The sequence below is a fragment of the Dermacentor variabilis genome, unplaced genomic scaffold, assembly GCF_050947875.1.
Source record: "Dermacentor variabilis isolate Ectoservices unplaced genomic scaffold, ASM5094787v1 scaffold_13, whole genome shotgun sequence".
NCBI lineage: Eukaryota > Metazoa > Arthropoda > Arachnida > Ixodida > Ixodidae > Dermacentor > Dermacentor variabilis.
This window is the reverse complement of record NW_027460291.1, coordinates 42,741,538-42,757,383: the sequence shown is the minus strand read 5'-3', so window position 1 is coordinate 42,757,383 and position 15,846 is coordinate 42,741,538. Positions and strand designations below refer to the sequence as shown.

The following is a 15,846-nucleotide window of genomic DNA, read 5'->3' as shown; positions in this document are numbered from 1 at the left end:
GCTCTGTCGTGGGCAGCACGAAAAGCGCGAAGCGAACGATGTTTCTTACAAAGCACGGTTGAGAGCGCTTTAATCGTGGCGCATTCGGGCGCACACAGCACGCTGTCACGTGATATTTTTTTTTAACTACGCGGGCTTTCGTTTTTCCCGAATAAAAACGGACACGCTTAGTCTATCTCGTTGGAAGTGCCTGGGATGGGGAATATATGTGGAGCTCCACAACTTTCCTATTGACGCCTGAGCGTTTCAAGCTATATTTAAAAAGTTAATTACTTCATTCCGGGTTATTATTCAAAAAATGACGAGCAAAGAAATAGTACTGTAAGTTTAGATAAATGCTAACAACATCCACGCGATTTCTGTTCTGAAGAACGCATAGATTTTTTCAAAATCTTCGTCCAAGTTAGATCGGGCACCCTGTATATAACATATTTCTTCCTTTATTTTTTTATCAGTACAAATTTCGTTATTACCAAGAAAATGAACAGTAATGTTTTAAAGCAGAGCTTTCTTTGCGAAGCCCCTGTGCCTGTCTTGCTGACCGTTGTTGAGTATTCCAGGGTAGCGTATCGTACTGCTGCCGAGAAGTAGCGGCGCCTGCCTATCGAAGCTCGACCAACGTTACTTATTGCGTAGCGTGGCGTTGTCGGCGGGCTGCAGGCATCCGGTAGACCATGGCGACCAAGCAAGGGCGACACGATTGCTAGTGCGAAACTTGCACGGTTTATTCAAAGGTAGATGAAAAAAAATGAGAAGAGCATGAAGTGATTAAAAGTACATTTCGGAGCCCCTTAAGCAGGCTCTCTACAATCATGGGCGGGATCTTGCTTTCGTCGATGTCACGTGACCGGCAAAGAAAGAGGGCCCCTCCTCCTCTGGTTATACCGAGCCTGCTGAAAGGAAGAAGTCGTCCCGCCTCCTGGAATTGTAGACGCCTGTCCGCCTCTTCTGCGCGTTGCGGGTTCGTGGAAGTTCTCTTCTAGGTCCAATTCGAGGAAAGCGCCTCTCTAAACTCGCACGCACACACACACACACACACACACACACACACACACGAAAGAGGCCTGTACACAGCGGGGCTTCCGGCAGACAGGTAGACACTCGAAACGGTCATGGCGAATTAGGAAGTCACGCTTCATTTCGACGAGGCCTGGTGGAAGATGGTCGGGTGAGAGAAAGTTCTTTGTGCACGAGCTGCGGGACGCCAACTATCGCAGGAGAAGTCACGCGTCATTTCGACGAAGATGGTCGGATGAAATTCCTTTCGCCACGTGGTGTCAGACGCCAACCCTAACAGGATCTCCGGCGGGGGAGGAAGCTCCCGACGTGTAGGGGCCAGCAACCGCTGTACGAGGGATCGACGTTTCGGTAGCAGAATTCCCCTTAGAGGTGGCGAACCCTTAGTTCGTAGCAGGTGGATACCTGGGAGTGGTCATCAGTCCTTTTGGCGCTATTGTGACTTTTCTCCCTGGTCCGGTCCCGTTAAATTGGTCTTGAAAGCAGGTCTGGCAACTTTTCGTCTCCTGCGCGGGCAAGCAATCACCCCAGAAAAGTGCCGGGCCCACAACCTCAAAGAAGCGAGCACAAGGCCACCCTCCCCCCAAGACACACCCGGCTTTAAAAAAAAGAAAACCCGCTACACCTTTCCCGTTCCCTACGCGCGTCCTCCACCCCCCCCCCAACACTAAAAACAGCTATTTCTTGAAAGCGTTAAGAGTGGTTATTAAAATCAGCTAACAATCGGTTACACTTCGGAAAAACGTATGAATTCGGAAAAACGTATGAACGAACGTAAAAAAAATTACCGACGATTACGTTACTTCCTAATGCGAAATTTGAGCGCAGCAAATAAGCTGTTTCACCTTTTGGATAGATTGAGGCAAAGAAATCGAGCAACACATGTATGCGCTATCACATAATTTTTTTTTTATTTTTCACACGTATTCCTTTAACAAAGACTCCACTAACAGTTCTTGACAGTCATGAAGGAAGCTTTGTGGTCGGAGAAATAGACTGATATATGTTCGACTTGGTACACCAATGCTTGATTCTCAAAGACGAGATCTATACAAGTGCCTCGCGAGGTTGTCACAGCCGTGGGGGAAGCAGAGGCTAAGCGCCGCCGCCGAGAAGACCCTGCCGTTCGCGCCGCCGAAGCGGAGGCTCATCGCCGCCGTCGAGAGCAACCAGCAGTAAGCGAGGCTGAAGCAGAAGCTCATCGCCGCCGCCGAGAAGACCCTGCCGTTCGCGCCGCCGAAGCGGAGGCTCATCGCCGCCGTCGAGAGCAACCAGCAGTAAGCGAGGCTGAAGCAGAAGCTCATCGCCGCCGCCGAGAAGACCCTGCAGTTCGCGCCGCCGAAGCGGAGGCTCATCGCCGCCGTCGAGAGCAACCAGCAGTAAGCGGAAGCGGAGGGGGGCGGCGTGTACACCCAGCGGCAAACGATGGGGGCAGAAGCGCGCGCAGCAAGCGGACAACACGATAGAGGGAGGAGGGAAGAGATAGCAGCGACTGACTGATGCCGCTGACGGCGATAGTGAGTCAACCCCAGCTATCCGCCACACAAGAACAGGGGGGGGGGACCCTTTCCTCCTCTTTCTGCATGGCGGCGACGGTGTTCTATGCAGTCACGTTATCTTGACTCTCTAGCGGCGTCAGCGGCATCCAGCGGTATCAGTCGGTCGCTGCTAGCGCTGGGGGGATGAAAGGGGGGCGGAGCTGGTTACGAGGCCGACGACGACGCCGACGACGACGACGACGCGAAACCCAGGAACGGACGCCAAAGAGCTGCGCTCTAAAATGCCACGGAAACGCGGATGAGCATGAGGCTTTCGTTACTCTAGGGGCAACGACTCAAAGCGTCGGCATTGCCGTTGAGCTTACCCTTCTTGTAGCGAATATCGAAGGTGTACTGTTGAAAAGCCAAGCGCCAGCGCAAAAGACGACCGTTTTTCGTAGACATGGACTGCAGCCATGTGAGGGGACATGGTCAGTCTCTATGGTGAACCTTGAACCAGCGATATAGCAAGCTAGCTTCTGCACCGCCCATACTACGCAGGCGCAATCCTTTTCTGATGCACTGTATGCTTCCTCACGAACTGAAAGCTTTCTACTGGCGTACAGTACAGAGTGTTCGTTCTCGTCATCTCTCTTTTGACAGAGCACCACCCCCATACCCCTGTCGCTAGCGTCACACAGAAGAATGAATGGCTTAGAGTAGTCGGGCGCGTTCAACACTGGCTGACTCGTTAGTGCGTTCTTCAGCATACTAAAAGTCTTTTCTTTTGCGTCATCCCACTTTACCGTTTGTGGTTCTGTTTTTCTGAGAGCATCCGTTAAAGGACTCGCAATCTCGGAATACCGCGGGATATATCTTTGGTAGTAACCTGCCAAGCCAAGGAATGATCTGATGTCCCGCTTGGTGCGTGGTTGCGGGAAGGCGTCTATTGCGGTCAGTTTAACCTCGGAAGGTCGACGATGACCTTGCCCTATTACATGACCTAGATAAGCAACCTCCGCGAGCCCTAATTGGCATTTGGGAGGTTTAACAGTTAAGTTGGCCTCTCGTAGACGACACAGCACGGTTCGCAGGTGTTGCATATGGTCGGCCCATGATGAAGAAAAGATTGCTATGTCATCGAGATACGGCAGTGCAAAGTCCTCCATTCTTCGTAGCACCTGGTCCATAAGGCTAGAGAAGCAATATGGCGGATTCTTCAATTCAAAGCTCAGGACTTTCGGACGAAAGGTTCTCATCGGGGAAATAAACGACGCAAGCCTGCTTGCCCTCTCGGTCAACGGAACCTGCCAATACCCTCTGACTAAATCGAGCGTAGAGATGAAATTAGCACTGCTCCCTTTCTCAAGCCTTTCCTCGTTATGCTGTATTGGATAAGTCTGGTCCTTCGTGATTAAATTGAGCCTGCGGTAGTCGATACATGGTCGCGGCTCTTTTCCTGGAACCTCAACTAAGATATGAGGCGAGGTATAATCACTCTCTCCTGGCTCGATTACACCTAGCTCTAACATCTTGTTTATTTCAGCGGTCATGACTTCACGTTGACGAGACGAAACGCGATAAACTTTCGAACGAACTGGGTCTGACGTGGTTAACTTGATATCGTGAACGATCGCAGTGGTCCTGCCCGGTGTGCCTGAAAATACGTCTTTAAATTCAAACACGAGTTCCCTCAGTTCGGCCCTTTGATTGAGATTCAACTCCGCCTGTTCTACTAACTTCTCAATGGTCTCGTGAATGTCTTTTGCCTCCGTCACTGCTGTTAATTCTGGAAAGTCGACAGGCATCTCCTCAGGTTGGTTATTCAACGAGGGTTTCAGGATCATTACCTTTTCCCCAACTTCAAAGCGTCGCATGCGAGCCGTCCTGTCACTGTAATGCTCAGCATTGCTTTGTGCCTTACGCATTTCCTGCTCAGCGATCATTGTGGAAGGGCTTACGTTCAATAACTTTCTGCATTATGCCTCGCGAGACATTTCAGGCTCCGCTGTTTTCCTGACCTTTTCATTAGCTGGCGTACTTTCCGCATCATCCCCTATAGGGCTGTCCTGCTCGGTACTGGTTTACGAATCCTCCGTCAAACCTGTTTCCTCCACCACTGGACATTCGTACACTGCTTTGGCCGCGAGCTCCCTTGCCTTGGAACGAGTTAGGGCTTGCACTGTTCCCTCACTAAACCCGATTCCCTTGCGTCGTAGCAAATCATCTGATTTGTTAGAAAACAAACACGCATACTGCGGCGGGAGGTGTGCCGAGACGGCGGCTTCAGTGTGCAGTACTCCAAAAGGGCCTTCGGTACGAATATTGGCCACAGGGAGACAAACACTGGAGACCTGTACGGCTTGCCTTATCGAAGCCCATTCCCCTGTGAATTGGCCTTCCTCTACGTACGACGGATGGACTACGTCCATTGTGGCTACCGAGTCGCGAAGAACTCTACACGGTTTGCCGTTGACCATATGGTCTCGAATGTATGGCTTTAGCAAGTTCGGATTTTCTACGTTACGGCTTACTGACATCAAAACTAGTTTGGGATTTCTGCACCCCACGGAGATACGCCCCGTTTGCTGTCAATTGTAGCAAACTACTGGTTTCTTTGCCTCGAAAGTTTTTTTCCTTCTGCCTTTCTGCACCCCGTTCGGGTGGTTCCTCTTCTCTCTCGCTTTCCTCGTCGCTAGTTTTCACCGAATCTGACCTTTCCATGTTTTATACCGACTCGACTTTGACCATCATTTTGGTTCGTCGGGTCTGTGTTTTTTCATCTCCTTCTTATGAGCTTCGTTGCCTTCGTCCGCACGGCGAGTTACGTAGTCCTCAGCGAGATCGGCCGCTCTCGTAACAGTGTCTACGCCTGGCCTATCCTGAACCCAATACTTGATGTTTACTGGCAGCCGGCGGTAGAACTGTTCTAAAGAAACGCACTGCATTGTCTTTTGGGCGTCGCCGAGTGCACCCTCTTCTCTGAGCCATTCCTTCGGGTTTACCTCCAAGGTGTATGCAAAATCTGAATATGACTAACTTTTGTCTTCTCGACTTCCCTGAACTTTCACCTGAATGCTTCCGCTGATAATCTGTACTTTTTAAGCAGATTTGCTTTGACTTCATCGAAGTCCTGTGCGTCTTCTTTCCCCATGCGGGCGATAATATCAGCTACCTCACGTGGCAGTAACGTAAGCAAGCGTTGTGGCCACGTGTTTCTCGCGAATTTTGCCTTCTCACACGTACGCTCAAACTGTACCAGAAAAAAGACCTATGTCCCCTCGTACTGCGTAGGGTCCCATCAAGTCTGTCATTCTGCGCTCGCTTTCACGTGCCTCTGGGCTAGGTCTTTCAGAATTTTGAGCTTTCAAGAGCTCAATCTCTAGGCGCTTCATTTCGAGGTCGCGCTCTTCTTTGGCTTCACGTGCGGCGCGCTCGCGCTCTTCAATCTCTAGGCGCTTCATTTCGAGTGCGTCGAGTGCAACACGTTCGCGCTCTTCTTTTTCCTCTAGGCGCTTACGCTCTTCCTCTTTCTCTTCAATGCTCTCGAGGAATTCCTTCAGTTCATCGTCGTCTGCTCCGATCGCTTCGATCGCCTCAATGATCTCCGGCTTTCTCTTTGATTCGGCAATTTGGAGGCCCAACTCTGTGGCCAAGCTCAACGATTCCGGCTTCTTTATGCCCTCAAGTTCATGGCTGCCCTTAGTGCTGCTAAATCTTCACTCTATACAACCTTGACGTACTCAAACTTCCATCAATGGTTAAAGAAAAATCACTGCAATGTACTTTTCAAAAAATACGTAAAAGCCAAGTGATATTTCAGTGAAGAAAAGCCGTGCACTCACCATATGCAGTCATGAATCCAGACACCTTTCTTCCGAACGTTGTCACCAGCACGAAGAGGATACGATCTCGTAGTTGTCGTCCAAGTTGGGGTCTCCAGCGTTCCGTATCCCAATCGCTGCCAGTCAGTTTGTTGCGTACTCCAGGGTAGCGTATCGTACTGCTGCCGAGAAGTAGTGGCGCCTGCCTATCGAAGCTCGACCGACGTTACTTATTGGGTAGCGTGGCGTTGTCGGCGGGCTGCAGGCATCCGGTAGACCATGGCGACCAAGCAAGGGCGAGACGATTGCTAGTGCGAAACTTGCACGGTTTATTCAAAGGTAGATGAGAGAAAATGAGAAGAGCATGAAGTGATTAAAAGTACATTTCGGAGCCCCTTAAATAGGCTCTCTACAATCGTGGGCGGAATCTGACTTCCGTCGATGTCACGTGACCGGCACAGAAAGAGGGCCCCTCCTCGTCTGGTTATACCGAGCCTGCTGAAAGGAAGAAGTCGTCCCGCCTCCTGCAATTGTTGACGCCTGTCCGCCTCTTCTGCGCGTTGCGGGTTCGTGGAAGTGCTCTTCTAGGTCCAAAAGGTCGCAAATGGTCTTCTAGGTCCAAAAAGAGCCCTGTACACTACGGGGCTTCCGGCAGACAGGTAGACACTCGAAACGGTCATGGCGAATTAGGAAGTTACGCTTCATTTCGACGAGGCCTGGTGGAAGAATTTCGGGTGAGAGAAAGTTCTTTGTGCACGAGATGCGGGACGCCAACCATCGCAGGAGAAATCACGCCTCATTTCGACGTAGCCTGGTGGAAAAAGGTCGGGTGAGAGAAAGTTCTTTGTGCACGAGGTACGGGACGCCAACCATCGCAGGGGAAGTCACGCCTCATTTCAACGAAGATGGTCGGATGAAATTCCTTTCGCCACGTGGTGTCAGACGCCAACCCTAACCCCGTGGCCGCCGCCTGCTGCTGCTGCTCGTGCGTTCTCGACGAATAGCTCACATTCGGCTTCGGGACCGCCGCGCCATCTAGGAGTGATTGCTCACACTACTTCGCCCGCAGCAGTTGTAAGTAAAGGCGGGAAGCTTGCCTGCCTGCGCATGCTGGTCGTTGGCCACCGGTGGAGAGGGCGAAGGGGTCGCGACGCGGAAATTCACTACGAGACGGAAGAGAGGAAACTGGAGGAGATGGCCTCATGGTTGTACACGCGTTGTGCCGCCTGGACACTGCGTGGACGGTCGCATGTGCGCCTATAAGGGAGGTCGAGTGCCCCCACACCAATGGCGCAGAAAGCCAGCTTGCCTCTTTCAACCCCTATAAGACTTTCAAAGGTGCACTGCATAGCAGAGCTCCTCGTTTGGGACATCCTTGAGCGAAATGGGAAGTCACGCGTGAACAATGCCTCTTAAGCTTCGCGGTATAAAAATTCCGACAGGACACGTTGGTTCTGCTGCATTATTTTTCTTTCTGAATTTCGCTCTCCATGTATGTAGCTGGTAAGGATCCATCCCACTGGGCCAACACTTAAGAGCTCCATGAAAAGCCCCACTCAACTGCATGTAAACCATCCCCAGGAAGCCGGTTGACTGGAGAACCGTATTTTGGTCGACAATGCAATGCCATGAAGCGCATCTCTGTTCTTCGTAATGAAAGAAATAGCATAATAATACTTGTATATCTGATCGACTCATAGGTACCCCGTAGCGCACAGACCTGCTAATAAAATAGTGCATGATAGTAACGGTTTCTTTACTTAACACAGTATCTGTTACGCTTGAAGGTCGACAAAACGCCATGAGGGTAACTAAAAAACGTTTGTAGACGTAAAACAAAAATGCGCCACTTCCGCCACCGGAACTCTAATTCATTCCCCCATCGCATTCCGCTGCAAGCACTAACCATTGCACTATAGCGCGTAATGCGCGTTTGGCAATTTCTGAAAGCCTTTGCGTCCCACAAGGCTCTGAGAGGGGGGCTGTCTGCGTGCGTACGTTTAAATTCACAACATACAATATTGCTGCGGTCAAGGGCAACGCTGTATGCATCGCAGAGTTATTGATCACGGAAATAGCAATACTGGTGGCGCGAGCCTTATGCTGATGCTGTAAATGAGTTCAGCGCCCCAGGAACCGCTGAAATATGTTAATCCTCTGAAATTTCTATTTATTGTGAAAAATGTTGTGCCTCATTCCAGACGCTTTTGGGCATACGTAGGTAGGTAGAAAGGTTTATGTCTCGCCATGGTTCAGGGTGTCTTCAATTAAAGGAAATACGTGTCGGAAAGTGGGATTGAACTTCGGTATTCCAGCACATTAACCGATGCTTTAAAAGAACACTAAAGTGCAAAATGATTTCTTCTGCATCAGTAAATTGCCGTTCTACAACACCAAAAACACCACTCTTACAACAATAAGACATTCGGTAAGCAAGAAAAAGCGCAAGAACGAAATACGGGTGGCGACGCCTACCTAAGTTCCCGCACTGGCGGCTGTGACGTCTTGGATTTTGATGGCATCTTCTAGGGCCTACTAATTATATGTAGCGGTACAGACTGACTACATTGTGTTCTAAAGGAACCAAATATTAAACATGGCAAGTTTCGGGAACCTTTATTCAGCCAACGCGGCCCAAATGCGAAAACATGCTTTGGAATCACTGACGTCACGCTTACGTACCGGCGCTGGGGTTTCAGCGCGAAATTTAAATACTGATACTTGGACCTTCATTTTTTCATCCAATAATCAAACTATATTTTTGAAATTACTACCTGCACGGTTCTCAAACGATGCTTCATTAGTCTAAACTGACTTATTGTTTCGCTTTAGTGTCCCTTTAACCATTAGCGACGGTCATAGACGCGCTTTTGTTGTGACAAAGCCGGCTAGCTCCAACAGTCCGTTAGCCTGCTTGTCACGTGCCACTTCCTCGCTTTATTCCCTGATCGCAGCTAGCGCTTTGAGACGCTGTGCTAGATTACATCCGCCTGCGGGATCGGCCCACGTTCAGCAGTATTCTCCTCGTTACAGCTCACGCCACGTAAAAGCTGTCCGAGATTGTACGGGCTTCGTGATCGCGCCAGGTCGAATAGGCTTTAGCGTTTCTTCGGCGGGGTACAAATTTCATAATTCTTTTAACAGCGACCACGTGACATACCTGTAGATATAGGTAAATACGAGCGCATAGAACTCAGGCGCAGCTGACGTCACAAACTGTGTTTTTCTCGCCTACGTCCGTACAGTAACTGTGTTAAACGCAACAATCGAAATACCATAAACTTGCGCCAAATGGCCGGGGTAGAAATCATGATTTCGCTGTCATGTCATCGTCGTTACCGTGTTCATCGTCTTGCTGACGTCGTCATACACACAACCGCTGGCAATACACAAAAACACTTTGGTCAACCTGGTCCCGCTTTGCGGAACGCCAAACGATGCTGGATAGCCGCTTACCTGCGAAATGCTTCGCGTAACATACATTACCACAGTGCATGGGCTCTGTATAGTTATTCAAAGCATGGACATAATTTTTTTTGTTGAAGACGACTAATGGTGGTTATGCATTATCACCAGCGCAAAGTACGACATTGTCTCTCGGGCACGGGCTGGACGTAGCTGAGGGTTGCAGTTGCAAGGAGAGGTTACTATAGTAATTTCTCGCAGTTTAGGTGCCGAAATGTGCGCGCCCTGCCACAGTGACCCATAGTGACCGATGTTTGGCGTTTTCAAACCTTACCAACGGATTTGATACTATGACGAGAGACGTTCAGCTACAATCAAGTTTGTTCGCTCATTCCTCTATTGAAATGTGCCACCTACGGTTCTTGAACCATCGGACTTCCTATGGTGTATATAAACTATGTAACTTTTCGTGGAATCTGCTGAAACAAATCTAAGGTCTGAAAAAACGCCAAGACGTTACGCCTCACCAGACTCCCAAGGGATTGCAGCCTCTACATTGCCCTGGCCATGGCCGTTTGACCGCGTCGGCATTGGCCTGTATGGGCCGCTTTCTGCGACGTGTGCCGCTAAGCAACAGGCGATCGTCGCAGTCGACCATCTCGTACCATACGCCTAAACCACCGCCCTCCCTGCAGTTACAGCGCGCGAAGTTGCCGCCTTCCTTCGTTGCCCTCTTGTCCGGCGTCACTGTATACACACCAGGAACTGCTCAGCGATAGCTAATGCAACTGCTCGTCCGAAGTTGCTGAAATCATTTTGTAACAGTGCCGCGTTATTGATTGGAGTTCACTGGTGTGGGTGTTGGGGGCAGGAAGTCAAGCGCATAATACAGGAATGCGAAACAACGTGTCGTCCAGAAGATAATCGAGGTTGGGTCCTTTATATTATTTCATAGCCCTGCTTACTGCTTCTTTTCATGTTTGCCTTATTCTTAGAGTTGTTTATTCCTATATTTGTTTCTGTGGGTATGTTTCTTTCATCCTTTATTCTGTGCCCATCTAATTTCTTTCTACATGTGTTTTTTACCGCGTGGCACATCCTCGTTTCATTTTTATCCTGACTAGAGGCCTCCTTTCAGGCTTCACCTGTATATGTATGCAATATATTCCCAACAATATCCATTGACTATGTATTAAGGATGTGGTTAATAATGTGAACTACCTCACTCGTGGACCAAACACCTAATCATCTTAAGTATGGTTTGCAACTATGCTTGGAGGGGCAATATTTGACCCATGCGTTCATTAGAACCTAATAACGTGACTGTGCTGATTAAACTGCCGCTTTCATGACCTGCTCGTAGCCCATTTCTTATAGCCCGACTTGATCACATCTAACGTCGAATTTTTTTTCTCGCTATATCCGCATTCACGAAAGTGGTGCCGTTTTGCCTGGTGACTCAGATCCACTCGTGTCACATGTTTACACAGTCAATCCTTTCTTTTTTTTTTGCAGGACTGACATGGATTTTCGCGTACCTGAGCCTAATAGAAGCCGCATCAAAGGAGTGGGGCCGGCTTTTCGAGTATCTATTCGTCATAACCAGCTCTTTGCAGGGTCTCGTGATATTCATATTTCACGTGAGTTATGCCCCCCCATTTCCTCGTATATTTTACATCTAGCAACTTATACTGTACTGGCTTCAATTACAGCCCTTCTTATTATCTACAAAGACTAAAATATTTTCACAATTTCGACTAATCATAGCGCGACATTCTAAATTAACAGCTCTGCTTTTATGTAGCACTGCAGTGGTGATAGTAACGTCTTCATTTCATGTTTATGTATCCCTGTAAAATAATGCAGCTGTATTATTACGCTGCCTTCATGAACGTCGTGACACACATACGCGGAATGGTTGCGCTTAATTGATGTGCGATGCTTGGTTCAATGTCTTTGCTTACTTTGAAAATAGCTACGGCACTTGCGAAGGTAATCGTCAATATTCAGGCATGACCTTAAGCTTGTGAACGTCGTGGTCACGTCTTTGAATTTGTAGCTCTCAAATCTTCATACGTGTCCTACTTCTATTACAGATAGCTTACGAGAAAACTGCAAGGGAGTTCTGGCTGGGTCACATTGTGTATCGTATATGGCCTTATAACAGGAAAATGAGTTTTGACCACCACGGTTCATCTAAGGCTACGCTCTCCTCATCCGCACAGAAGACTACGTCGACGTGACATTTGGTAACAAATGTTCTGTGTCCCTTCGTGTAATAATACCCTTTTCAATAAAATCACGTTATCAAAGCTGCTTCCATGAGCAGCTCAAGTTCAAGACTCTACGCACAAAGTTACTCTCACATGGTAGTGACGGCTGTAGCCGTCACATTGGAAAACTGAGTGGGATACTGAGTGAGTGGACTGCCGGTTGTCGCCGCACAAGCCCTCTCGTGGCTTCGGCGCTTCCGTTTTGTATACTGTTTTAACTATACTGAATAAAGATTATTATTATTATTATTTGTAGGCGGTCAGATTTGACACATCAATGATATTAGATTCCAGCGAAGCTACGTCCCAGAAAATATTATTTTCATTAGATGGTGATGAGAACTGGTCAAAAAAATAAAGCCAGCAAATAACAGAAAATGTGTGAAACACTGACATTGGCGTGTTTTCATTAAAATATAATTTGGAGGCTCTTGGTAGTCATAATTTTCACATGACGTTGTTTAACTAAATGACCAATGTAGTATATCTCTACAATGTAGAGGTACGACTCCACTAAGGTACAAATTCAATAAGTTGTGAACAGAAGCATGCTGAATTAGGATAAAAGCGCGGATAGGCCATCTTTCGCTGATCAGGTCAAACGCATAGCAGCTTTGAATTAAAAAAAAGACGACTGTCACAACATGTAAAGATCTTAATCCGTACATTACCTTCTATTTTACGTGATGTTCTGTGATGGAGAGAACGAATTTGGTATTTAACCAGATTTTAATGGATTTTCCAAACTTATTAACAATTGCACACGCCATTTTCTACTAGTGTCGTGAATTTGTCCGTAAAGCAACCACCTAATTACAAGAAGGGCGACTGTCATTCAAGGCGTAAATGAAACAAATATTTTAGTGCAGCATGAGAACACGTCTATGCTAGAGAGACCTTGCACTGCCCCTTGGAGTACGCTTATTGTGTTTGCGTTTTGTATGAGTGAATACGATAACACATAGGGGATTAGAAAACTCGAAAGGTAAGTGACTTCAATAGGACAATGGCTATTGTCTCGGCATTCTGTTGACTTCCTGCAGATTTGTTTCATGCGCGTGTTGGGTATTTATGGATGGCGACGAGCAAGCGTTTGCCATCCGCCGGGTGGCCAAGCACCTCAAGACTACGCCTGAGATTCCACGGGTGCACTTTTTATCCGCGTTGCTACGGCAACGCGCTCATTACAGCTGTCCCCGCTATCATGGCCAGCGACACATCCTCAACAGAGTTATCTACCTCCACTGCTCCAGCAGCCGGGCTTCATCATCTTGTGAAAGTCGCCTCTCATGTTTTGTACATATACGATGCTCTGTTACCTACACATGTAAACGAAAATAAACCCACCTGAGAATTTTTAACAGGTGATGTTCCCTAAAACCTCCCCATCCTTGAATATTAACTCCGACGTATGGGAGAAATACAGTGACATTCTCTCGTTTCACTTCGTTGGCTCACTGTGGGAGTATTAAGGCGACATGACGCGATTTTACTCCGCTACAAAATCTTGTTCTCCTGTGAAAACTCCACACAAGGAGTTAAAAAAAATCCCCCGCCGAAACAGGTTGTCACGTGCCGCTTCCCATAAGGCTGTGCGCCGCGCCAGCGACTGGCCGCGTCAGCCGGTTTGGCTGACGGTTTGTTTACATCTGTGGAGTGGCGTTCCGTGACAGCTTTTCCTCAATTTGTTTCCCGTATTTCCTTCCAGAAAGTGTTACAGACGTGACTGAAGCTCACGGTATCTCAGCTTCATTTACGTTAGCTGTGACCACTTTGCTGACGACGATGAATGCAAGAGCAACGTTTTCAAGTGCGGAAAAAGGATTAGGTGTACCTCGAAGCTGCTCACTCGTAATGTCGGCACACATTTCTGACTGTGTTTACGTGCTGCGTGACCGTGGCTTGTGTTTTTCAGTAAGTGAAACGCGGCTCTTATGTCCTTGTGAGTACATGCTGACAACATCCGGTATAATGTTTGAAAGGACAACGTAGCAGTGGTAACAGTGGCCACTGTTCGAACGACGACGTACGTGCTAGTCGTACATGGATGGCATACTCCAAGTTTGTTGTGGTGGTGTGTTGCCAGTGAGAAAGACCGGAGTGCAAGTAACAGTTTTTATGCGTCTGTGTACGGATACCCTCGCCTAAGAACAACGGTAAGGCATAAGTACGCGTACTGTAAAGAGCTTCTTAGTTAACGATATGAATTGAATTGTCATCGCGCCCTTCTGTTTTCAGCACGTCATTGCTTCTCATATTGCATTGACACTATGTTCTACCCCAGACACTGATTTAGAAGCTTGCCTACTGGCTCCAAGTGTGAGGATTGACTCGACCCATCAGTGATGTAGCTCCTTTTCACAAACCATAGACATTGCTCGCACGCTGAGCAAGTAGTGCGGTCTAAAAATGTATGACTACGCACTTTTCGCTGTTACGTTGCCTGCTGCGGGTCATGCTCACATGTGATAAATTCTTGCTACGTTACCACTACTTTGCACAAGGTGTATTTCGCCCTGAAGCACACGCACTTAAATTTTTGTTGCTTACTGTAACTAACGCACTACTTTTTCGGCGTGAACGCCAGCAGAGTGCGAAGTCGCTTCAGCACTCACAAAATGGCATGCTAATTTTGCAATACTATGCCATTAACTTTTTTCTCACTATTCTGAATTACCAGTTTTGTGTTGAATAAGATATTCCGTTAATTCCAGAGACGCAGGTCTCGTATGAGCGAGCATGTGAGCCTTAATTCTGAAGACAGAGCAGCTGCTCGCTAGTCTGTTTCGAGGCACACAATATCGTGGCTATATGTACTGGCATTGCAATTTCTTGGGCGTGTTGGTAAACTGACTTGGAAAACATATTTAGCGCCAGCGAACAAAGACACAAGGGTGAAGGGCGCATTGTGGTGTCGTCTCCCTTCTGACCTTGTTCCCTGGTGGTAAATATGCTTTCCAAGTATATGTACTGGCAGCGTTGCTTCTTGTGTGTCGCGTGTACGTTGTATGTATTTCAAAGTTCTGCATTGGGCATTTCTCAAATGTTTATGTATGTCACGATTTATGTGCTTTCATTGGCGTGTTTTGTTGATTTTGATGCGATCTTGTTTGTATAGTTCGTACTTTGACCAGTATATTTCTACATATTTTTTTATTCACAAATTCTCCAAGTTTGCTTACAGAAAACCAGAAGGGTCAGGACTAAAGGCGCTAGCATGCGCCTGACTGAGGCCCTGACCCTTGTACAATCTGCGTTCCAGCGAAGCAGTCAGGGCAGCGTAAGAATAAGGAGAAAATGAAAAAAAGAAGTGTGGCGGGGGGGGGGGGGGGGAGGAATTTGAACAAGGAATACATGAGGCAACTTCGAGAAAAAAAAACATACACTGCAAGCTAAGAAAAACAAGCACATGATGTGGAACCATAAAAACAGAATGTGCAACATAGATAGGGCGAATAATAAAATGTGATTGACCATATTTGTAGTATTGCTATTTCAGTTCCTAACGTCACAATTTGCAACAGTACGCATTCGAGAACAAACAGGAATCGGGAAACAAAAACAGACATAATTCTTTACTATGTGTTACATATAGAAACTTTACAGTATTCATTGGGCTCAAACTGGCATGAATAAGCATTTAGAACGCACTTAGTATAAACGCACAGAATTCGCAAGAAAACCGCACATCACACCAACGAGCTATGTTCAGTTGCATATATTTCTTTCATAAAATTTTATTGAAGACGATTGCTTTATTAGGTCTAACAGTGTTTTCATTTTGGAGATTTGGAATTTTATGTCTCAAGCTTTGCATTACATAATTAGTTCTAATCTTAGGTAGTTTAT

General features: G+C 47.5%; 1 protein-coding gene across 1 annotated transcript in view; it reads left to right on the top strand.

The window, feature by feature from the left end:
• The window catches only part of LOC142566758 (uncharacterized), a 170,737-nt gene extending 158,673 nt beyond the window's left edge, over positions 1-12,064 (top strand). Inside the window, exons 29-30 of the mRNA XM_075677648.1 lie at positions 11,240-11,364; positions 11,821-12,064. Coding sequence (XP_075533763.1) covers positions 11,240-11,364; positions 11,821-11,967 — 272 coding nt within the window. The 3' untranslated portion in view covers positions 11,968-12,064. The remainder of the gene's footprint in view (positions 1-11,239; positions 11,365-11,820) is intronic.
• Positions 12,065-15,846: the final 3,782 nt, after the last annotated feature.